General features: G+C 42.4%; 1 protein-coding gene across 1 annotated transcript in view; it reads left to right on the top strand.

The window, feature by feature from the left end:
* The window catches only part of syn3 (synapsin III), a 131,534-nt gene that overhangs the window by 83,174 nt on the left and 22,681 nt on the right, over positions 1–25,679 (top strand). The window contains exon 7 of the mRNA XM_085251704.1: positions 25,579–25,641. Coding sequence (XP_085107830.1) covers positions 25,579–25,641 — 63 coding nt within the window. The remainder of the gene's footprint in view (positions 1–25,578; positions 25,642–25,679) is intronic.

Below are 25,679 nucleotides of genomic sequence, written 5' to 3' on the forward strand. Positions count from 1 at the left end.
GCCCATACAATGACTTTGGACTCCTGTCGGGCACCGTGACGTCCTTCTGGGATTGATTGTCCCTTCTTTGTTTTGTCCTTGCAGAGTCGTCTGCAGATGTACGTATGATAAGAAGCTATAAATGAACTTGAATGAGCCCCGCCCTCCTCTTCCTTTTGGGTCTGTTTCTCTCACTCTAATCTGGGCAGAAAGCAACATGCAAACTTTGTCCTTTGGTTTCTGTCAACAGGAATTCTTGAAAATGTAGGAAGTTGCAGAGTGAATGTTTACGAGGGTGGCCGACGGAAGGCGGCTCGAAAATGAAAAGCGCAACACTTCACTGCAAAATATTTCTCGGAATGTAGCAAGCATCAAAAAAGTGATTTATTATGTGTAGCGCAGAGCATGTGAAGGTAAATTTTCCTTTTTGGAGTGAGCAGCTGAATAGAGAGAGCTGTTCACCATATGTGTGTGGGTTCAATGTGTCTTTTTGGCTTGAGACGCTCTCGCTGGATAGTCGAGAGAGTAAGACAGATGCGGTGGGGATGCTCGAGTTCAACAATAAGTTTATGTTTGAAGATTGTAGGTGCACTATTAAAAATGATAGGCCCATGCTATGCAAGCATCGTGTTCTACTTTAACTTTACTGTCAGAAATGGGACAAGATAAAACAGACGATGGCCTCCAGAATATTCTGGTTATGTGTGTCTCTCACAGTCTGTCACTGTGACTTGATCCATGCAACTGAAGGGAAAAAAAACCCTCAACACCCTCTGGAAATCATGCTGCTAAAAGTAGGCCAGCATCCTGTAAGAATAATGCAGAGCATAGTGCATTTCATCTGAAAAAGTCCAATTATAGAAAAAGGTTTGTTGTGAGGCTGGCCGTTCGCCGGGGGAGCAGACAACAGCTTTGTATACCGGAGGTCTTTAAGCCATGGTTGACAAAAGAGAACATAGTGGTGACTCAGAGGAAATACCTTTCATCCGACTGACAGGCCTCTAGAGAGGCACAGGAAGAGTTGGAACTTGAAAAGATAGCACCGCTGGGAGAGACGGTCGCCGAGGGACAGTATCCAGCCCTCACTCACCCGGCCCTGGTGTTCGGCTTACATGCCATTCCACTTAAATGGGACACACAGGATGATCTCTGCTCTGCAGCTCGACACTGTAAGGAGGACCGGCAGTGAAAGTTGTGACACGGCAGGCGCACTGGCCGTATTTCGCAGGAGGATTTGGGATCTTGCGGTTTGGCGAAGGATCTTTCTCCAACTCGCTGGGTGGCTGCGTGGACACAAAGGAAACACCTGTTGTCCAGTGAAACTCCACTGGGTGGTAAACTGAACCGCAGGTGGAGTGTGGTTATTAGGAAGGGACTGGAAGTTATTTCACACAGTTTACCCAAACCAGTGCAGTTGGTACAAGCAGATGCTTTATCACAGGCATTTAATGTTTCTATTTTCAAGTCAGCATTGACACTATAAAGTAAAAGTATTGTTTGGCTTGTAGGCATAAAGGAAAAGTCATCCAAAGGTTGCCAGTTTGAGGCCAGATGCACGTTATTCCTCCTATCTCACAGTTTCTGTTTTCTGTACTAAAAATTTCGAGGATTGATTTGCTTAGTTCTGTACAGGGTTATGCTTCAGGTTCACCAAACATGTAAGCCTTTGATGACTGCTCCTGGGTCAGATGTGCCACGGATTGTATGGAATGCACATTTATAGTGGTTACACCTGCAGCGCGCGTTTGATGTGGAGCTGTCTGATTCACAGGCAGAGCAAGTTTGGTGAGCTTTTCTTCTGTATTCTGTGGTGTTTTCAGGTTTAAGAGTTGCTACACTGTTGCAAAACTGTGTAACAGGAGTGTGTTAACAACTACAGGTTTAAGTTACTAAGCAACCTCCAGCTCAGGGGTCAGTGGTTACTTTTCTCAAGGGGCCACATGGTAAACTGGGACTGTTGTAAACTGGGAGAGTTCCATGAAGAAGCTAAACTCAATTCTGCTGAATTCTAATTCGATCTTTTTAGAAACTGCTACTGATGAGGATGGATGTTACACTTAAGTGATGATATGAATGAAACAGGCATAGTCAAAGTGGTGATATTTTGTCACTATTTAATCAGCATTCCTGTTTTGTCCCCAGCCTAACTAGGCATGCAGTTACGTCTGTGAACTTCCTGTACCTTTGACTGAGCGCGTTGCTGCCAGTTCCTCTGTAATCTTTAACTCTTTTGTTATCCCACATACAGAGATTAGTAACTGGGCTGTCTCGTGAGCAACACGGCTTTCATTATGTGCCAAGGAGAAAAATCCACGATTTCCTGGATCTGTCTTGTCTGTCAGTCTGGAGAGAGACACATTTTCAAAGCTTTCTTTTTTTCTCAGGGCATATTAACACAGCAGAGTACGCTCTTCCATAACACTCTTTGATGAACTTCTCACATTTGAGTCCTAATTTTCCATTGACCAAAGGTTTGGATGTAGTATGCAGGCAGTACAATGCTGAAATCTGTGCTAGCTGGTACTAGCAAGTTCAATGCACATGCTAGATTCAGGTGTTCAGTGTAGCCACAACATTAGAGTGTTGTTGCTCTAATGATGCATTTGATCCATCACAGTTCATTCTGCTCCAAGATCATGGCTTGAAGGTGGATGGCACTCTCAGTACTGAGATTTTTTTTCCCTGCTACCTTGGGGTGGAAAAGAAAGACGTTCCTTGCATCCACTTCTCAGGGTCCATCACTTCTAAAAAGTGACCTGCTAACTTTGTTAATTAACACCTTAATTTGTTAATTAACGTACAGCAGTGTTGCGATGGGCTGGTGACACCAACACACAAAAGCTAAAACAGGGCAGTACTGTAGACATAGGAGTCACCAAACACACCACAATACAACTTTATCACAATACTTCACTCACAATATGATATTATTGGAACATTTTGCAATATGGGGAATAGTACAATAACACATATTATGATTTACCACATTTTTTAAACTGCAAATTATGTCCTCAAATGTAACATTGGCAGCTGTCGCTGTCTTATCCAGTAAGATAAAGACATCTCACCTCAGCATAACAACACTGTCACTAAAACCTGCCCTAAATGTTGCCATAAGATGGAGTCAGTCTGCTGTCTTTCCCTGTCTGTGATTGAGTGGGGTCAGTGGGGTCAAGTTGGCAATTACATGCAATCTTCTGATAATCTTAGTATTAGTAGTATTACCAGAATATTTATATTTATTTAATAAAATATTGACATTTTGGCTCCCCGTGTGGATACAATATCACAACACAAAACACTGGGATATTACACTTTATCAACTTTTACCCCCTTCCCCACAGTAAAACCTGAAAGATGCTGAAAGATGCTAAAACACTTTGTGCTGTAGAGCTGGCAAACAAAAATGAAGCAACGTAATAAATATTTAGCTGTTAGTCTTTATCTGCATTAATAAACTGTTTGTTTGTTTTTAAAAAGGCAAAATGCAGGTTGGTGATCTGCCCTTTTTTATCATTTAGCACTCCTGAAAATGAAAGAAATCGAATGCAGGCCTCTTTGCTGAACATAAAGGAGTAGTGGACTTAGACTGTGACCTTGCTTGCCTGATATTGTTCCAAATAAAGGAAGTGCAAGCCAGTTATTCTGTCTCTGTGTCTAGGAAAGTAGAGCAAACCAATAAATGGCTGTAAGGGCACAAGTGATGTCATTGTTTCTCTGGTATGGAATGACGTTATTAGATAACCTTAGCTATCACTGTTGCTTTTATCTGAACAATAGAGTTTGAATAGTTGGAAATGAGCTCAGGGCTTGCTATCTGAAACCAGTCTGTACAAGTTTGATATTGGTGGCTGTTCACCTCCCCACTGTTGCAGCTGAATTTTACAAAATGACATGACGGCCTGATGTTGAGCTACTCAGCATGTTATCTTCACTGAATATTTGAGCAGATGCTCACTGGTTACCAACTCCAGCATGTCTGTCATTTGATGTGTAGTTAAGACATCAGAAGAAGAAACACAAACATGGCCCTGACCCATGATCCTGCTCACAATGGGACTCCCCCTACAATAAAATATGATGAACGGTCAGTAACTTCCTACTCAGGCAGGCCAAATGCAACCGCAGCACTCGCTGCTCAGACGCAGGCTCCCCTGCTGTACTGTACTGTACATATTTGGTGTGTGTGCGGTCAGGAAACCCCACAAAATGACTATGTTGTATTACGGCATGAGACAATGAGACACCAGGCCTAACCATAAACATGCGCATATGACAGCATGGAAATAGCTTTGACAAATTCCTTAAGGTTGAGAGAATGCCGAAGCCGGATTCAGTGCTGAGAACAGGAGAAGAAAAACCCAAAAAACCCAAAAATCTGTTATGTACATTTAAAAAAATGTTAAGATTTTTTTTAAATTTGACTTAACTGGCAAATCTTACTATATGAAAAGGCCTCCGGGAGACAAATATATATGTATATATTTTTAAGAAAACATGAAAATAGATTATCAGGCTTTTAAAAGATGATACATAATAACAACATAAACTATGCTGCTCAGTACATGGTTAACATCATTTTTTTAGTGGCTCATAATGTTATTACACTCCTCAAAAAAATGAAAGGAACACTTTAATCAGAGTTTATCATCAACTCAGTTAAACTTTCAGGATATTGATCTGGTCAGTTAAGTTTTGGAGGCGTTGTTAATCAGTTTAAGCTGCTTTGGTGTTGATGAACTGAGCAGCAGGTACAGGTCTTTGTCCTGAGCCACAGCCACCCCAAAACAGTGCTCAGTGAATTTAAGCATGGTAGGACGCCATCACTGAAAGAACTACACAGTTTAGAAACTCAACCACAAAATCTTAGAGAGCGGCGTCTCTGTGTGGTAAAGCGTACCCACCAACTCTTTGCTAACTCAGCAACTGCAGAGTTCCAAACGTCCTCTGGGATTAAAATCAGCACGAAAACGTTGCACCGAAAACTTCGTAGCATAAGTTTTCATGGCCCAGCAACTCCTAGCAACGTCCTACAACAAGAAAAAGTTTTCCACTTTTGTATAATTTTATCTTAAATTCTGTTTCTATTCACAAGTGTTTTGACTGCGTCACTGTACAGTGCAATAGAGTAACATTCATATTAACATTTCCTATGAGCAAAAACGTCCTTGACTTTACTCTGCAAATGTATTTTAAGGAAGTTTAATAAAATGGCGTGATCTGTTTTAAAGTACGATGTCATTTCGATCGATGTCGTTTAGATGACCCAGGTGTAAGTGTAAGTGTTTGTCACGGCCGAGGCCGCCTCAAAAGTGAAAGGACTCAAATGCTGGACGCCGAACAAGCACGTAAGTAGTTTTAGAGACGACGTTTATTTACTCAGTAAGTGTTCATAAACTGGAAAGTGAGGTTAACAAGTGCGAAATGCCACAACTGAATCAAAGGGGTCTTAAGCAGCCTGGGCTAAGTAAGCAATCTGGGCCCGTATCCCTAAAGAATCTTTGTGCAAAAAGTGGCTCCTAGCGGCCAAATTCTAAGAAAATTCTCAGAGTCATAACGTTTTCTTAGAATTTCCCCTAAAAGTGACATGACAATCCCAGTTAATATAAAAGCTATTCCTCAAGATTCCTAGCGCTTAAAAGGGCTCCTAAGGCGAGATCTGCTAAGAGCAGGGAAGAGGACTTTTAGTGGCTTAGGAGTTCCCCTAAGCAGCTGCACAAAATGGCCAACAGAAGAGGCAGGAGAGATGTCCTGCAAACACTGGATGACAGGGAATTATTGAGATGCTACAGACTGGATCGTGCAGGAATCATGTTTGTGGTGGATCTCCTTAGAGATGCAATTACTTCACCAACTCGACGCCACAACGCTATTACACCGGAGACGAAAGTAATCACAACCCCGAGGTATTTGGCAACCGGGAAAATGCAACAATGCAGCAGTGATGACTTGGGTCTGCAATCACAGACATTGCTAAAAGCTGAGCCGTGTTACCCTCGTTAAGACCACACTGGACTTGTAACGTTGTGATTTCTACTTCATTAAGGACAGCCTCTTGAGATTGGCCATCTTGTTTTCAACGGGGTCCATATGGGAGTGAAAGTACAAAATATGCCAGCTAGGATATTAATATGAGCAAATAAGACACGAATCATTATTTGAACAGGGTGTAATGAGTTTAAGTTTTCACATATTTTAGATTCTAATGGCTATAACCCCTACAGCTTACTATTCATTTTCCAGATATTTTCTTGAATGTGAAATATTATTTACAATTACAGTCAGCATAAGATTAGAGTATATAATATGTTTATTGATTTGAGGGTACATCCTTTGCTCATTATCACCAAAAGCTCATTTCCATCAAACTTGTAGGATCAACCAATCACGGCTTTTGAAATGATGACTCATACCTAGCAACGGGGTCAACCACACCTCCTCACTAAGATAGGATTTTCCATCCATTCCTTGCTCAGAGTTCACTGAAAATGTTCTGGAATCACTTCTAAGCTAAAACTCCTGGCAAGGAATTTTTAGGTTAAGTTAGGAGCTCTCTGAGAGGATTCTCAGAATCTTTAGGGATACGGGCCCTGGTCTTGGTCAGTGGAAACAGCAGTTCCGGGGATTGGGCTGGAGGGAGAGTCACACTGGGTCCAGGGAAAGGGTCAGAGTTACTGTAAAAAGAGTACAGACGTTCAGGTATGGTTCAGGAGAAATATGGATAAGCTGTTCGTTCTGAATCTTCCTTCGTACTGCGTACTTGCCGCGGGTGGTCGGTGGTGACGTGGAGGGGTGAGTGGTCCGGGTGTGTGGTCCGAGATTCCTGGCGTGGAGGCAGGGAGGCAGGCAGGTGGTTCGGGTGAACAACCTGTGGGACTGTCAGGTGGTCCAGCGTCCGGGTTGGAGCTCTTCGGCAGAGATTAGTGTTTGGCAGCTTGGTGTGGCTATGAGAGAACCACACGATGAGACAAGGTAATTCACAAAGCGAGTGCAAAATCACGGTGGTGGCCTGCACTAACTAGGGTTAGCTGAGAATCTGGCGAAGAGAGGTTGAGTGCGCTGGCCGTATGAGTCCCCGTCTAAATTACCCACAGGTGTGAGCAATCAGCAGAACACTGAGGCCCCTCCCAGGGGTGGAGATGCCGGCTCGGAGGGAGACACACTGGAACACACCCGGACCATGACAATGTTAGCATGATTGCTGTCCCCAAGTAGTCTATAAATTAGTGCTGTCAACATTAACATATTAACGCGTCAAAATTGTCAGTTGACTTAACGCAGATTAGTTCGTGTGAGGGGTTATTAGGCGTTAATGCAGCTCAGACGTGTTAACGCCGTCATCACTACTAATGCAATTAAAAATGTACTAATCTGGAGCGTACACTGTCTCAAAGTCGCTGGAATGTCTCTGTCAACGCATTTTGGGCAGTTTGTCCGAAGTTTGTCCATTCTGCGCTCCACACGGGTTGAGTGCGTTAATCGTGATGACTACGTTAACGCGTTTAGCTAACGCAGTAATTAACGACTTAACATTGACAGCACTACTACAAGTATAACACTATTACCTTGAAGTGATAGTTAGGGGGGGTTTTCCAAGTTATTTTTCAGATTATAGAAAATTTGGTCTGCATTCTGCTCTCCTTAGTGCTCATTAGTTAGCTCAAAACTGTTAGTAAGATCCAAATGCCCCATTGCCAGCTACTGACACGTAGCTGACTAGCAACAGGAACCTTCGTGATAAGGTTAAGCTTGTAGTCAACATATCTGAGCTGAATAAAGTGCACCACTCTCCTGGTCACTAGTAAAAATTTAAGAAGAAACACCCAAGGAAACCAGTATTTACATTATTGGTCACCTGTTTTAATTTCAGTTGATTTCTGGGAGAGCAGACAAAAATAACCTGCATTTCTGAGAATCATTTACTTATTTGAGTAAGAAGCCCAAACAGGTATGTGTGTTTAGTCATGTTGCTTTCCTTTACACAAGTGTGGCATTCTTTAGCAAGTATCACGGTGTTCTTTATTAACTGCTTCAAACAGAGTTCATCTGGTAAATGGTTTCTTCTGATCAGAAACTGTAAAAAAACAACAACCAAAAAAAACAGCTTTTCCCAGAAACACGAACAACAGTGGGAAGGTGCATGTGGGAGGGGGAGAGGGAAAGTTAATTTAGGGAAGATGGTCAAGTGACTCATCGTCAGGTCAGAGGTTAAGGGTGTCTATGGGGTTCGCAGGATGCTGACATCACACACTGGGAGGGCGGAGGGTGCTCAGGCAGGGTTAAACTTAGAAACATGACATCACAGTATCAGGATTCCCCTGCCACTTTTTTCCATCTGTCTAAGCATACTGTATGTAATTCAGGCGTTTGAAATTTTCCATAATGTTTAACAGAACAGGAAACTGAGACAGTTGATGAGTTACTGTTTTAAGAATCATGTAACCTTGTGGACGAGATAATATTTATAGAACAGTTTAATTTCATGGACTTGGTGGGAAGTGGAAAATTCCACAGTTTATCATTGCTGTGGATTGCTGCTTTTTTCAAGCAGTATCAGGAGGTCATGTTACCCTGAATCTGCTCTGTTTAGTCTTACCTGGTCTGTAACTCAAACGTATCCGTTTCTTACTAATTCAGGCCTCCTGTCTCTCCTAAATGTTGTCGCATAACAAGAGGCCAAATCAACGTGTGAGTGAATTTGTCATTAGCATAATTAAGCAGCAGAAAATCATCTGAAGCTTCAGCTTTTAATGTTCTCTGGCACATTGTAATATATACACTGCTTAAACAAGTTAAAGCATTAGTTTGAAAAACTGTCACATCTCAATGGGACAAAAGAATGCTGGATATTTATTTTGGACTGAGTAATGTATTAGGCACCAAAGGATGACACATCATTTCACTGGAATGAAAATGATCTATCTACAGAGAGCTTAATTCAAAAAGTGAAAAAAATGAAACTCAAAAAGGTCTCCTAAGCTCTCCTCCCTGATCTGGACCAGGGCATCACTGAGCTCCTGGCCAGTCTGAGGTCAAACCTGGCAGCGTTAGACTGAACCATGATGTTTCTGAGGTGTACTATTGGATTTAGGTTTGGTGCATGCGGGAGTCAGACATTGGTATCGACTCCTTCATCCTCCAGGAGCTGCATACATACTATCACCACATGAAACCGGGCATTGTCATTCACCCTTGTGTTCCTCCATCGATATGCTCTCCAGACCATCACTGACCACTAAACCAGTCCTGACGACGTTACAGGCAGCATAAGATCGTCCACAGCTGCTCTAGACCCTTTCACATCTGTCACATGTGCTCAGCGTGAACCTGCTTTCATTTGTGAAAAGCACAGTGCTGCCAATTCTGGTGCTCTATGCTATGGTGCTGGGCAGTGAGCACAGGCCCAACCAGAGGACGATTGTTTGGTCGGACACATTCACACCAGTGGCCTGCTGGAGGTCATTTTGTAGGGCTCTGTCAATGCTCGTCCTGGTCCACCTTGTACCACGATATAAAAAGGGATGAGCTTGCTTTTAGAGCCGGCCTCGTGTGGACAGTAAAGGAAATGCTGTACGGGCACTTCTGTACTGGCTACATTTTCAGAATTGAAGATTGCTTTTTGCCACAAACTAATAGTTGCTTAACAGAAATGATAAATATTTTAAAATAGTGCTGTAGCGCCATCACATCCACAATGATGTTGCAAGGCTTAAGCTGACTACTTTCTAGTCCATTTGGAATAAGTATGTGTTGCTGGTTTGTAGTATAGTCACCACAGCAAATTGGCTGGTATGTGAACACACACATAGAGCCGCGCTTACACTCACTGATGGCAACATTTACATCAGACAGAAGGTGTACCTCTAGCACAAAGAGCGTAGGCTTGGCCAAAACTCTTTAAATGCCTGTTGGTCCCATCTTTGAAAACACTGACTGACAAAAACTGCTCTCAATGAGTTCCTTGTAATATCTGAGCGATCTCACACGTGGTTGACATTACAGATGGTTAGCCAATATATTTTAATAACAGGACACAGCCACTACTGCAGTCCAGTCTATTCATTTTAAATAAACAGAGATTTGTTTGAAACTCAGTGTTAAGTACATGTCCAGACTCCACTTGAGTGCAGCTATTTAGGTCCAGCTCCTCTGCGGTTGTGCTTTAATAGGGACCTGGACAGGCCTTATTAGCGATAATCAATTCACTACCCTACATTCCTGCTCCTGAAGAAAAAGGACAGACGGGTCCTGGGTGAGCCAGTCCTGCAAAAGCCATCAACACTGTGCCACATTCCTTTCACTCTAAAGGAAAAGCGATGCTTCTTTCCCAGTTTCCAGGGGCTCCGGCAGTATTAGGTCTCGGAAAAGATGGAGCAGAAATGAAGTGGCTGTGTGCAGATTTGGCCTCGGTGCGTTATGATGCATGGAGTGAATGGAATCATTCAGTCAAACCTTTCAGCTCAGTGATGCTAGCAAAAACAATCGCCGATCCAAACCTGCACCTGTGAGTAACGCGACAGCGCACAAATACAAAATGTTCTCTTGTGACGTCAAATGTATTTTCCCCTGCCCGTGTCTCCGCACACTTCGAGAGTTCAAAGGTCACAGTGACACACTGCTGGCAGTTGGTACTGTCCGTGAAAGCCGCTCAGCTGCCTCTACTCATCTCGGACCACGTGATTTTTCCAAGAAAACGTCCTTGCAGTCTCTCTTTGAATAATTCCTTCCTGCACTATATCCCGCTCCAATTTCCTGTTCCCACAGAAAATACATTAAAACAACGGAGAGCTGGATGTTTTAAATATGCAGTTTCGTTTATGATATTTGGGACGTAAAGCAGATGTCAAGAGTCTGCATCGAGTGTTTCTTTAACCGTGTTTACACTGGGCTTTAACTTCATGGTTTGCTACAGTTTCGTGCAACTTTGTGAAGAAAATTACAGCTCGCCAAGGCATGAATTAAATCCCTCAATGCTGGGATCAAGTGTTTATTCAAACGGAGCAAAAGGCAGAGTGGGAACTTAAACTTGTCAAACATAAATGTATTCAATTTACTTCACCCCCGACAACTCCGGTCTAGACCCGAGAGACAAATCTGGGGCCTATGCATAGGCAGGCTCACGACCCTTTTATTAGTTGTCATTTCTATGAGAATTACAAATTCAAACTTCACGTGATCCCATTCATCTGTAGAGGTTATTAGGACATCAGTAATAAAGTGAGAAAGCCTGCATGGTGTGATTTGATTGACAGGTGTCCTGTCATAGGCAGCTGTAGCCAGTCGGTGTCTGCTAGACCTCCCCTCAGCTAACTGGAGTAACTGAACTAGACATGTTCACTGTGTTTGTGCAGTTGGAGCATTTTCATTTTCAAATAATATGACTTACTTTGTGGCACAAACCATCTGAGATCATAGTTCAGTTTCACTGAATAAGTTCTAGGCTTTTATTAGTCTTCTGTCTCAGGGATTTTATTAATGTGACTGTCGATAATACCTGTGCAGCTTCCAGATGTAATCTGCTTACCGAGCTTGCCAGCGTTAGCTGACAATTTAGCTCCCTCTCATTCTGCTACTTCTACTTCTGGCTATAAAAAACCAACATGGCGAAGCCAAAACCAATGGGTAATTTCACGGTGGCTTTGTCCATTTTTTATGTAAAGTCTATGGTCTATATACTCCCATGTTAACAGCGTGGTACATAAAAACAGCTAATGGCCTCAATGGGTAGCTTCTCCCATCATTCCCTCGTTGAAAAGTCCATTTTTGTGTAGAACTGATCCATTTGTACACATTTAAATGTTAAAGTTAGGGGTGTTTGACAGGAGGAATAAGCAACTCTTTGGACAGTGGAGGAGGGAAGGCAGCCATGTGCAGCGTGCATACCAGGGCTCGGCCCAAATGTCAGCACTGCTACTGTTTTTAATTAAGACATGGTACACAGGGAGGAGAGAAGGAGAAGATCAAGGAGGAAGATGGTTTGGAACAGCTGGATGTGGCAAAGCTAATCTGTATTCATACCAGCTGTGCAAGCAGCGGGAAAGGGCGGTACTCTGCAAAACACTGCAGCAGTGCTGATAAATGAGCTGGAATTGATCTACATTTGAAAGCAATCAAGCTGTTGAAGTCTCCTAAATACATTTCAGTCATAGAAAGCGTTCAGGAATAATAAGTGCAAATTTGGATTTGAACCAGAATACTTTTGATGATAATCAACTACAGTGGTGTGAAAAGTGTTTGCCCCCTTCCTGATTTCCTATTTTTTTGCATATTTGTCACACTTGCATGTTTCAGATCATCAAACAAATTTTAACATTAGACAAAGATAACCCGAGTAAATACAAAATGCAGTTTTTAAACGATAATTTCAGGGATTTAAGGGAGAAAAGTAATCCAAACCTTCCCGGTCCTGTGTGAAAAAGTAATTGCCCATCTTCTTAAATCCTAAATTAGTTGTGATTGACCACATTTTTTGGAAAGCTGAGTTCAGTTTCACTAAACACAATCAGGTCTGATTATTGGCAGCCCTGTTGAGCCCATATCATACCATGATCTAAAGAAACCACTGAGAAACAAAGTTACTGGCATCTGTCAGTCTGGAAAGGCTTAAGGCCCAAGGCTTTGGGACTCCATTGAACCACACCGAACCATTATCTACAAATCAAGAAAACTTGGAACAGTGGTGAAGCTTCCCAGGAGCAACCAACCGACCAAAATTACTCCAAGAGCTCTTGGGTTGTGCAGCGGGACAATGATCCAAAACACACACCGGCAGGTCCACCTCTCAATGGCTTAAGAAAAACTAAATAAAGACTTTGGAGTGGCCGATCTAGATGCTGTGGCAGGGGTGGTTAACTCCAGGCATCGAGGGCTGGTGTCCTGCAGGTTTTAGATGTGTCCTTGAGCCAACACAGCTGATTTAAATGGCTAAATGACCTCAACATGTCGCGAAGAGGTAATGAACTAATCATGTGATTGTGGTGTGTTGACCCAGGGTAATAGCTAAAACTTGCAGGACACCGACCCTCGAGCCCTGGAGTTGCCCACCCCTGTGCTGTGGCGTGACCTTTAAAAGGCGGTTCATGCTCAAAAACCCTCCAATGTGTCTCAATTACAACAATTCTGCAAAGAATAGTGATGTAAAAGACTCACTGCCAGTTATCAAAAAACTCTTGATTGCAGTTGTTGCTGCGAAGGGTGGCTCAACCAGTTATTAGGTTTAGGGGTCAATCAATTTTTCACACAGGGCCCTTCTAGGTTTGGATTTTTTTCCCCCTTAATAATAAACACTTTCATTTAGATACTGCATTTTGTGTTTACTTGTGTTATCTTTGTCTAATATTTAAATTTGTTCGATGATCTGAAACATTTAACTGTGACAAACATGCAAAAAAATAGGAAATCAGGAAGAGGGCAAACACTCTCACACCATTTAGTTTCATGTCATTTAGCTTTTCAGCTTTTTTGCCCTCAAAAGTTTTTGCTTAGCAGTAAGTTAGCCCAGGAATTCAGATATGTTTTGTTGGTGGGTTTTTTGTTGTTGTTTGTTTCCAGATTTGAAAAGTAAAGAAAAAATCTGGGAAATCGCCAAACAGTTTTTGTCCATCCATCCATCTTCTGCTTATCCGGGCTTGGGTCGCGGGGGCAACAGGTTAAGCAGAGGCCCAGACCTCCCTCTCCCCAGCCACCTCCTCTAGCTTGTCCGGGAGAACACCAAGGTGTTCCCAGGCCAGCCCAGAGATATAATCTCTCCAGCATGTCCTGGGTCTGCCCCAGGGCCTCCTCCCAGCCAGTCTTGGTAGCCCGCCAGGGCCTCTGCTCCTGGCTGCCGCCCGGCACACAGTGCACCCGACCTCTACTGCGCCTCCTGCGGGTGGTTGCCTGCAGGAGGATGGGCCCATGTCCCCTTTTCGGGCTGTGCCTAGCCGAGCCCCATGTACTAAGGCCCGGCCACCAGACGCTCGCCCTTGGGCAACCTCCCCGGGCCTGGCTCCAGGGCGGGGCCCCGGTAACCCTATCCCGGACAGGGTAAACTGTTCCCTCGGTGATATTCTCATAAGGGTCATCTGAATCGCTCGTTGTCTGGTCCCTCACCCAGGACCAACTTGCCATGGGAGACCCTACCAGGGGGCAAAAGCTCCATAGCCCCTGGGATCCCTGAGACACACAAACCCCTCCACTACGATAAGGTAGCGATTCACGGAGGGGAGTCAGTTTTTTTTTTTGTTTTTTTTTTAATTTTGTAAGGAAGCTGAATATCCGTTTCATTAGCCACAAACCACAAAAAAAGTTATTGGGTAACTTTTCAATACAGAGTCTTTTGTCCTTTGTAACGCCTTTAATCTACATGCAACAGTTTATCACAAACTCGATGTCTACAAATGATGAAAACTGTGAGCAATAACATGATCATTCTTCCTTGAATGTTGTTTTTAAATACACATCCACATTTAGGTCAGATTTTAACTATGCAGTGAGGAAATATAATTTTGTGTATCATACCCTAACCTTCTAATCTTACATAATCTGATAGAAGTATTGAAATGAACCTGCGTCAAATGTAATGAACAACCGTGGTAGATCCGAGATGAGCAAACGCACCAGAAGGTTGAGTGTTTGTGAGATGACTAAGATAACGGGTAGAGATCCTCTCTGCCAGTTTAATCAAAACACTGTTATTGCAAGCTATCTAAACACCTTTGTGAATATCTTAACAGCTAGAAAAAATACTTGCATAATGTGACTGTGTTTCCATGCTGTGCATAAATGTTTGTGTAGAGTCTCCGGTCTGGATTAGGGGGGGATTCCAGTCATGTAGGATGACTTGCCTCCTGCTCTGGTTTGTACAGCTATGAACAACAAAACACACACCCTCTGGTCTCAGCAGGGTATGGTTCATGACTAACCACAGAAAGACTGAGCCATCCAAAAGAAGAGGTTTTAAAGGACACACTCCAAACAAGAGTTAGATTTTGTTTGGTTTTCCCCTTTTTCTTTTCTAAAATACCTTTCACCATTTATAAGTTTCTAAAAGTTTCTGAGAAATTATGTTTTGCTCCATCCATCACCGCCAGGTTGTACCTAAGTTGTACTTTGGGGTGACTTTAGCTCAGTTGGTAGAGCAGGTCAGCTACTAATTGGATGCCAAATATCCTTGAGCAAGATACTAACCCCCAGTTGCTCTCATACGTCCATTGGAGTATAATTGTGTGTGGATTTTAGCTAGAAAGCACTTGCATAAAACAAAGTGCTTGTGTAAATGGGTGTATGAGGCAAGTGCTCATTTAGAGTACAAAAGTGCGATATAAGAACCATCTACCGGTGATTCCCTGTTCCAGATCTGGGGGGAAATCTCTCAGGACACTATCTGTCATCCCATCCCAAGAAACATGCACACCAGCACATGGGGGCAATAAAAACTACTGCTCACTATTTTGAGTTACTGCAATGACATTTTAGCAAATTGGACTAGTGTCCCGCGTTTCTAATTCCCGGGGTGTCTTTGAATTCAGCCCACTGTAGGTTGATCCTTTTCTTTTCCATCAAATGATGTGGCATCCTTTCATAGATCCAGTTCAAATCAGTTTAGATATCCAGCGTGATTTTCACGGACAGAAATGAACTTCTTTGCCTTTCAGTGTAAAAGTAACTTTTTAGATTCAGGTTTACTGGTTTCGTAAATGTACAGTAATTTGAAACAAATGAGTGCATTAATTCTTAGTTTTTGTGGTTTCCTATACCTTTTTATCTAAAGGACTACTCTGTCAGCTCTAAACATTTCATAACTTTTGCATGGAGTTGAAGGCCTTTATCTTGAGAAAGAGCCCAACAGCAAACATTCTTCCTGTCCTTAAACACTTGCCTATGATGACAAAGCAGGTGGCTTGACCACCAGAAGACACCACCGGCCATTTCCATCACTACTCCATCAGCACTTTAGTGCTTGGAAGCATCCACCCCGGAAACTTCTATCCTCGGGATTGTTTTCCAGACAGCTGCCTCCCTCATGGAAATACACCAGGACAGACCCTAATGGAAGCCAGATGAGTTTAAATTCCACAACAATAATTACCACACTGCATTAAATGGCTTTTACTGTACACACTTTAACACAATGGACATCTGCCACAGTTTTGGGCGGATGTTTGTCCAGGAAGTTGCTATGACAACTTTTTGAAGTCTGCTCTAGTGATGGATCCTGGAACTACTGCATGTGTCATGATTATGTCACTCTTGGTTTGGGGGCATGTGTAAAATTTGTTCTGAAGGTTTATGGTCTGAGTGAGGAAAATGGCTGACTGCTGTTCCAAGTACTTGAAACAAATTTTAGGAGGTCTTAGATACAAATTAGGACTTTAACTTTGAAAGTCCTTGTTGTAAAAAGTAATTGTAACAAACAGGGACAGTTTTACTAAGAAATGATACCAGATAAGGACCTGTTGACATTATTTTGAACATCAGATATGAACAGTTTAATATTTTAGTAATTTTCTGTCTATCCACTTTAAATATGTAGCTAAAACCTGTAGGTTAGCTTAACTTAGCAAAGAGGCTGTTTACAGTGGTAACAAAATTCTGTGTCCTAGCACCTCTTAAGTAAATTAACCCTAACACGGTGTGCTGAACCATTTATCTCTACTTACAAACAAAAGAGTTTTAAAGTAGAGACACGACTTATTGAAAAATGTTAACTAAACAAAGATCAAGTACAACTTCTTTCAGAGGGCAAAAACAAAATATCTTAAAGTGACAATAAAGCTCATCACTCAAACTGAGTACGAGCTCTAATTCAGTTATTAGATGCTGCTCTTTATAACTGTAAAACGTTGGTTCACCTGTAGCCATAATATAAATAACCCTTGATTCTCTAAATTGTATGCATTTGGATTCAACCCCTGGTCTTACCAGACTTGTACCCACCATCGTCGTTTAAAGCACCTTATGTCATCCCTGCAGGGTTCTGGTCTAATAAATGTTTATTTGCACTGGCCACCTATCCACTTAATATTGCTCCAAATCAAATTTACCCTCCTGCTTTCAGTTAAAACACGGAGCAGTTTCAAAGGGTTCCACTCCTGTCAGGTGTATGAATTCAGTCAGTAACTTAGCAGGGACCTGCGTGATAAACGTTACTGGCCTCTTGAGGCTCACTTAGTCCCCAGGCAGAGTTTTGATGTGGGCGAACTGTCTTTGGTCTCGCTGCGGTCAGACTCTTGAAAAGGATTCTGGGTCGGGGTCCCCCCTGCTCTCGTCGTCTGCCTAAACCATCATGCCTCATGTCTTCTCCTTGATGTGGCAGCTTTGAGTGGCCATAATAAAAATTAAGACATCATAAATGCAGGATGGATGCACCATGTGTTTTCCTTTATAATGCACGAGCCCCTAGTGAGAGGTTTAACTCCCGCTGCAACTCGAGCAACTGAACCCTTCTCTGCAAGGTTTTCATCGTGTTGTGTGTGTCTGTGTGTGTTTGTGTGTCATACTGACAGACCGCGAGTAATTCACTGTGGCGCAGAAGACAACTGTTGGTGGGTTGGTTGAATATAGAAGTTGACTTGCTGCTGCTATAATAAATAGTTTTGGCATTAGCAATGGATGAAATGATTTTATAAGGCTTTTCAGCATCTTTTTGTGTTGTGTTGATTCTGAAAGCTGAAAACTTGCCGACATTTATTTCTGATTAATCCTGAGATTGATTTGCCAGTTCGAATTTGTCACTTCGCTGGGACGAATGAATATGTTTCCACTGGATACAGACCTGCCCTCCAGTCACAGATGGAAGCGTTCAACATGTCACATGGATTTGTTTTGAAGTTAGGAAGGCATGATTCACCTCAGACACCAACCTGAGGAACAGTCCCGGCTGACTCACACAAGCTTTGCATACAGCTATGCGGAGGGGCCGGTGAGGTTGGCGGATGGGTTTCCCTGAAGTATTTCTACCATGTGCCACCTCCGATCGTCTGCCACTTTTACTGTAACTCGAGGGGAGCCTGTGTGTTCCCAAAGAAGGACCTAGACTGGTAAAATCACCCACCGTATAATTAGCTTTTTTAGCATGTGACTTCTTAACATCTTTACCACACTGGATGCCTTTTACAGACTGCTGGGAACAAAAGGCTGAACGGTGAAGCTGAAGTTTCAGACCAACATTTCCACATCGGACAGCTCCGAGACGCTGACGGCCACCGAGGTTTTTTCTTTTCGAAGATGGAAACTTGTTTTGTCATACTCTCTCCTTAAAAATATCAATCACTGTCAAGTAAAGACTTTTCCCATAAAATAGACTCCCTCATGTCTGAAGAAAAGCTTACCGCCACAGTTTAAACCAGTCGCTCCTTTTTATAGATGAAATCTTCAGAAAACATTTAAAGTTTTAACTCCAGCTCTCAATAGAAATGAGACAGTGCTTTGCAAAGAATTTCATTTCTGCTTTCCAAACCTTTTAAAATTTAAACCCAAGTGTCATTAAATGTGTTTTATTTAGAGACTTTAAACACGACAAAACAGACATGACTTAAGCTCACAAATATGACTTCTAGTCCTGTTAGTGAGCAAGCTAACTGACAGTCATTGACCTCGCTTGCTCACAGAGCTTTTATCCTGCTCAGCCGCTTTGCTAATGAAACGCTGCACAATAGCTTTGATAGCAAGAAGCCAGAGGGGAGACCAAAACTGAAAATAAAGAGTATATATGGATTTAAATGCTGTGTTAGGTTTTAAGTGTAGGGAAGCTATGGCACAGCTAAGTTAGTTTGACCTACTGTTGCTGTAAAGGTATGCAGAAGCATCTTTGATGGCACAACATGTGGAACCTTGAAGCAGGTGGACTTCTGCAGCAGAAGACCGCATCAGGTGCCACACCTGTCACTCACGACAATTTGGCTCAAACATCATGAACACATATCCATCACAGATCCATCCTTGCTTATAGCAACACTTCAGGCTGGTGGTGTTGTGGAGTGGATGCTTTCTTGGCTCACTTTCGGCCCCCATAGCACCAACTAAGTATCATTTAAACACCACAGCATGCCCAAGGACTGTTCCTGACCCTTTATCATCTCTTTATGAACACACATGTTCTAATGGCTGCTTTCAGCAGGATAACACACCATGCCATAAGATCAAATCATTTGAAACAGCTTGAACAGGACAATGAGTTCACTGTACTCTAACCAATTAAGAACCTTTCAGATGTGCTGAAACAGGAGATTCCAGGAGACAAATCTGCAGCAACTGTGTGACGCTGGCATGTCAACATAGACAAGAATCTGTGAGAGTGTTTCCGGCCTTGCTGGATCTCTGATTTGACGAATTAAAACAGTTCTAAACAAAACGGGGAAGCAAGCTCTATCCAGTGAGACTTCTTCTTTCCTTGTTACAGACATTTCAGGAAGAGTTTCTGCTGTTCTGCATTTATTAGCAGTTTTAGTGTAGCTTTAGCAGTTGTTGGACCTGAACACAGCAGCACAGGAGCCCCACTGACATCTAATTTTATCAAGGTGTTAATGCAGAACTAGAGGAAGTTTAAATATTATAAACCGGGTCAGCCACTAGCATGGACTTTGTGTAAATTCAGCACACGTTTTTCTTTTTAAGTTGAAATCCAAGTATTTTGCACCAACCTGCCAGAAGCATGTAATGCAAGATTTGAAATGTAAAATATTGAGACCGTCTTTCACACTGTCATGTTATCCCTACAGATGACACACAGTGACATCATTGGTGTCACAAATGACTCTTCAAATAGTTCCTGGATGTCTAAATTTGATAGTTTTGGCGATCAGTCTTAATCTTTGTCTAGCTGATATTGTAATTTCAGCTGAGCTGTTTTTGTGGTCAGTGAAGAAACAAGGAGATAATAGCGAGGCCTCGTCAGTTTGTTGGGAAGCACAGGATGTGGTCTTCTCTTCTTGACAAGTCTGCCGTCATCGCCATGCAAATGGGAATGACTGGAAGCAATGTGTCCAGACAGAGTGGGTGGCTGCAGCCCTTTCCACCCTGAACAGAAGATAAATAGACACCCACACTCTACTGCTACTGCTGGGCTCTTCTCAGACACTTGTTGAACCTCAGGCATCTTATCATTTGTCATGTGACGCACACATGTAACCGCTGTACAAGTTTGGAACTCCTGACTGCTCTCCTACTTCCCACAGTCTTTAAAACAACGAGAAAACACAGGTCTGATTTAGATGTCAGCTCCGTTTCTGCTAATTAAGAGAGTTAGGACAAATTATGCAATAGAAAAACTTGTTGAATCTTGTTGAAGGATGTGGAGGTGTTGAGTTGTGCAGCAGTAGATTTGCAAGACAAGCAGAAAGATCCTTGGCCAGATAGAAGCATAAGTGGAATTTAAACAACACAAGAAATTCATTCCAGCTCAGTGTAGTGCGAACACTTTTCAGTTAGGTTATGGTCTCAGATGTGCTGTTGTGTAATTTAGGGATATGCAACGCTTTTGCACAAAACTAAAGTGGTGACATGGCTTTACACAATAAGGTGCTTCGAAATCACACAATAAAGCTCTGATATTAACTGATCTTGATAGTCGCAGGTTCCCAAATGGGGTTTGTAATCAGCAGGATTTAATGTGGGTGTCAATCATAGACTGTATATAGAAGATGACCATTGCCATCGCAGGATATGAGCATGTTTAGATGGGAGGAGTGACAATGAAATGCTACCTAGCTTGGATAGAGTAAGGTGTATTTTAATCTGAAAGCCTGTTTTAGCGAGTGCTGCAAAAAAAAGCTTAAAAACTAAATTTCTTTCCTGCACCCGTAAACACATCAGTCTTGATGTAACCGTACCCCAGAGCATGAACTGTTTTAGTATTTTGTCATCTGTTTTGCTCTGAATGTAACCAAATTAAAAAAAAAAAAGAAAAACATCTCGTATCTGATAAGACTTGAAATTATCCAAATAAACTTTAAGCCTATAAGGAAAGTTGTTTATGTCACGGTCAGTGGGAGCTGACTGTGTGTTTGAGTGAATAGTAGGACCCAAATGCAGACACGGTAGGAGATGGAACTGAGTTCTAAACAAAAGGCGAGCCGTTTGTGAACACAAAAACAAAGCAAGAGCGAACAGGGCCAACCCTAACCTGAAACTAACCTGGGAAACCAGAGACATGGACATGAAACCGGACAGGTACGTGTGACTATGGAACTATGAAATAAACCGAACATGAACCTGATCAGTACGAAGAACTCTGAGACATGATGTCGCTAGACATGCAAACAAAGACTGAAAGAAAACACAGACTAAATACACACAGGAAGCGATCGGGGGAAGTGGAAACACATGGGGAAAACAGCTGACTAGAATGACATCATCAGTAACACTAAGCATAGAACATAGAAACAAGACTTTCAAAGTAAAACAGGAACATAATGGGATACAGACATGACACATGACAGGTTAAAGACACACGAACCAACAAGGGAGACTTGAACAGAGGAGTGATGACACAAAGGCATCGAATACACAAAGAACTAAAACTGAGCAACCTTGGAGCTTAAGATGACTAAATGAACTTAAACATAAACAATGAATATTCAAAACACTGGGTCACACGACTCAGGACAGTTTACTGTTGTCATAAATGAAGTGAGACATTATATTTATCTTTTAGATGTAAACCTGAAGAAGTCCAGTTTCTTTCCTTCCGAGCTCCTTGGACTTTTTATGGCTAGACGAGGTGACTGGAAGTAACACAGGTTTAGAAGCACTTTTACTTTTCAGTCCTGGAGGCACCATCCATCTTTTATATACAGCCTATGCTTTGAAGGCAGTTTGAAATCTGTGCGATATTGATGGATTTCACAACTATTTATTAAAAAAAAAGAGGCAAAAGCAAGATTTGATTTCATGAAAATGAGGAGGATGATGACTTAAACCTTGTTACCATAGTTACATTTCAGTCCATGACTCTAAGGCACAGATATAGGCTTTTATATACTGTATTGCTGTGTTACATTTGACTTTTTACATCTACATCTTTCCAGTTTGCATATTTATTCCTCCTCCCTTACGTAATGCTTCATACCTAGTTAAGTTAAGTACTTGGACATTAGAAAGAGAACCTCATTCTGCAGCCTTGCCTCCCTCCTTTATTCTGGCACTTGTAAAGTGATAATGGCGTCAGTTAGAGTACACTTTATCTTGGCAGTGTGTCAGACAGGCCTGCACTGTCAAAACCTGTCAGCAGAAGCGGCGGTCACAGCCTCGAGCAGCTCCGTGTCCGTTCAAGCCTCGAAACGAGTTGACAGCAGCATTAGGGTGTGCAGTCACATGACTGCCAGGGAGGCCCTGGATCAAATGATAGCAGCTGTTTGGGCGTATCCTTCCTCCTGGCAGGCCTGATCTTACATTTCAGGGTATGATCTGGCCTGGTGCCCGTGCCCTCAGCATCTTCATTTAGTGTTTATTTAAGCTTCACCTGCAGCTATTCACATCGATAAGCACAGTGCACACAGTACTTATCTAGATGCATTTGTGAAAATGGAAAATGCACGAAGGCTTTTTGAATATTGAAAACTTGGCTTTGAATAGAATTGTATGTTTCTGAGTTTTTTTATAAATTGAAAAATTCAAATAATGTTATTCTCTATTACAGCCGCTGTAAACGACCTTCAGACCTCTCGTCTAACTAGGCGTTGCTGCCTGAGAGCTATTTCACGCAAGAGTGGGAAAAGTGCTCATGAAACTGGAAAAGTCCCTCTTCAGACTGCATCCCGTTTACAATCATATCAGCAAATTGATCAAGGGCGTTTAAACCACGTTTGAAGTAATGTGTTGATATTTCATCCATTGCAGTTGCGTAAACTATGAGAAAGAGTGTGTTTGCGGTCTGTCGGGTTTGTCCAAGCCCATTCCATTGAGCTGTGGTCTTCCCTCCAGCTTCCCAAAACGTTGCAGTTTTGTGTAATAAACCCACACATTCTTCTGTCTCCTCCTCATCCTTCCTAAACTGAGCAGCTTTAGGTTCAGTAGGAGCCAGGGCGTTATTTTACAAGACGGATCTGGACACTGGATGTATACATCCAAGACAGTTGCAATGGAAATAGCTGTCTGCTTTGAGTTGTGTCTCAGTGTGGCGTTTACCACACGTCTGTCTTACTGTATATATAAAAAGGGAGAGTTCAAAGTGCAGTTCTGTTCTTTTTCAAGCCTTTTGGACACTCCCCGATCTTACTCTTATATATTATATCAGGAATTTACATAAAAAAGCAAGAAAATATATGTCAGAGTTGTTGTTTGTGTTGACAGATTTCAATAATGACACTCAGTAGATCCGTAGAACTAGACAAGAATACATTTCAGATGTTAAAGAGCTAAATATTTTTCTCATAAATCATAAATGCTGCTGCCAGAAGCATAGCAGCTGTATTTGGTGATGATACAGTATGTGATTGTTATGTTACAGTGACTGTGTAAAAGGTCATGGAACATTAAGCAGACTACTGAAAAAGAAAATATGTATTTGACCTTTGACTTTATCACTGGCGTAACATCCAAGTCCTTGGATGTTTTCACTGCTGTGCTTTTTAGACCATTTTCAGGCCGTAAATCAAAAGCGGATACATTTTTACATTTCTTTTCAGAATCAGAATCAGAATCAGAATACTTTATTGATCCCTGGGGGAAATTATTTTTTGTTACAGTGCTCCATTTTAAACCAACATTAAGACAAGACAGACAATACGCTAACTAAGAATAGTACAATATATACATATATATACATACATACATACATACATACATACATACATACATACATACATACATACATACATACATAAGTCACTCATAAATAAATATTTGGAAAAGAAACATGTGTAGCTGTAGCAGCAAACAGTGTGTTAAGTGGATGCGTTGTACAGGGAGATGGCCACAGGCAGGAATGATTTCCTGTGTCGTTCAGTGGTGCTTTTCGGTAATCTCAGTCTCTCACTGAACGAGCTCCTGTGGCTGACCAACATGTCATGGAGTGGGTGGGAGGTGTTATCCAACATTGTCTTTATCTTGGACAGCATCCGCCTCTCCGACACCACCTTGAGGGAGTCCAGCTCCATCCCCACAACATTGCTGGCCTTACGGATCAGTTTATTAAGTCTGTTGGCATCTGCGACCCTCAGCCTGCTCCCCCAGCATGCAACAGCATAGAGGATCGCACTGGCCACAACAGACTCATAGAAAATCCTCAGCATTTTCTGGCAGATGTTGAAGGACCTCAGTCGCCTCAAAAAATAGAGACGACTCTGGCCCTTCCTGTAAAGTGCTGTGGTGTTTTTAGCCCAGTCCAGTTTATTGTCAATGTGTACTCCAAGGTATTTATAGTCCTCCACAATGTCAACACTGACCCCCTGGATTGAAACAGGGGTCAAGTGTTTCCTGGTCTTCCTGAAGTCCACGATCAGTTCCTTGGTCTTTGCCACGTTGAGCTGCAGATGATTCTGCTCACACCACGTGACAAAGGAGTCGATCACAGCCCGGTACTCTGTCTCATCATCCCTGCTGATGCATCCAACCACCGCAGAGTCATCAGGAAACTTCTGAAGATGGCAGGTCTCTGTGCAGTGGCTGAAGTCTGTGGTGTAGAGGGTGAAGAGGAAGGGGGAGAGGAAAGTCCCCTGTGGTGCCCCTGTGTTGCTAATCACCTTGTCAGACACACACTGTGGGAGACGTACATATTGTGGTCTTCCTGTCAGGTAATCAACAATCCAGGACACCAGAGAAGCATCCACCTGCATCGCTGCTAACTTATCACCCAGGAGGGTCGGCCTGATGGTGTTGAAAGCACTGGAAAAGTCAAAAAACATGACCCTCACAGTGCTCGCCGGCTGGTCCAGATGGGTGTAGACACGATTGAGCAGGTAGATGATGGCGTCCTCTGTTCCGAGACGAGGCTGATAAGCGAACTGAAGGGGATCCAGGTGTGGTCTTACTATGGGTCGCAGCTTTTTTTTCGGGTCATATGTGCAGATCGAAACACGGTAATTGCACTCGGGTGCAAAACAATCACACCAAGACCCTTTGCAGGAGATGGCTTCAGTCGTACTTCTGTCATTTTAATGTGCAGCACTGCTCAGTTCTGTTGTTTTAAAGTGCTAGATGAATCAGTTTGAAGTGTGAGCTGCAGTAAACGCCTTCCCGTAGTCAGGTATTGTTTGAACACCACAGACGTTCACCCTGGATTTACCTTTTTTCTTCTGCAATAAGCAGACAAAATCTTCTTACATGGTTTGTTGTGCCGCAGTAAGTGAAGCGAGAGCTGCGAAAAGATCCGTAGCGTGATGATATCTGATTTTCACATCACATTATATCACACATCAAATTATTGTGGTCAAAATAATGTACAATAACTATGTTATTGTAGTATCTATGAAACAATTATAGCAGTAATGGTAACAAATGACTTTGCTTCTGTCTTTGTTGAGTCCTGAGAGCTTGGTGGTCAGACGCAAACGAGATGCAGAGGCAGACAGAAAGAACAGTTACACACTATGATATTATCATATATGCATCGTTGACACTGTATTGATCATTTTGAATTATACGGTTGTTGTGAAACCCCACTGTTTTGTTTTTTTACAGCTCACAAGTCCATCCTTCCCTGTGGTTGTGAAGATGGGCCACGCCCACGCCGGCATGGGAAAGGTGAGTCTCCTTTACGATTTGAATAATGCTGTTTACTA

The sequence above is a fragment of the Mchenga conophoros genome, linkage group LG17 (genome assembly GCF_057382185.1).
Source record: "Mchenga conophoros isolate Kocher_MC1m ecotype Shallow Benthic linkage group LG17, M_conophoros_male_GT1.1, whole genome shotgun sequence".
In the NCBI taxonomy this organism is placed as follows: domain Eukaryota; kingdom Metazoa; phylum Chordata; class Actinopteri; order Cichliformes; family Cichlidae; genus Mchenga; species Mchenga conophoros.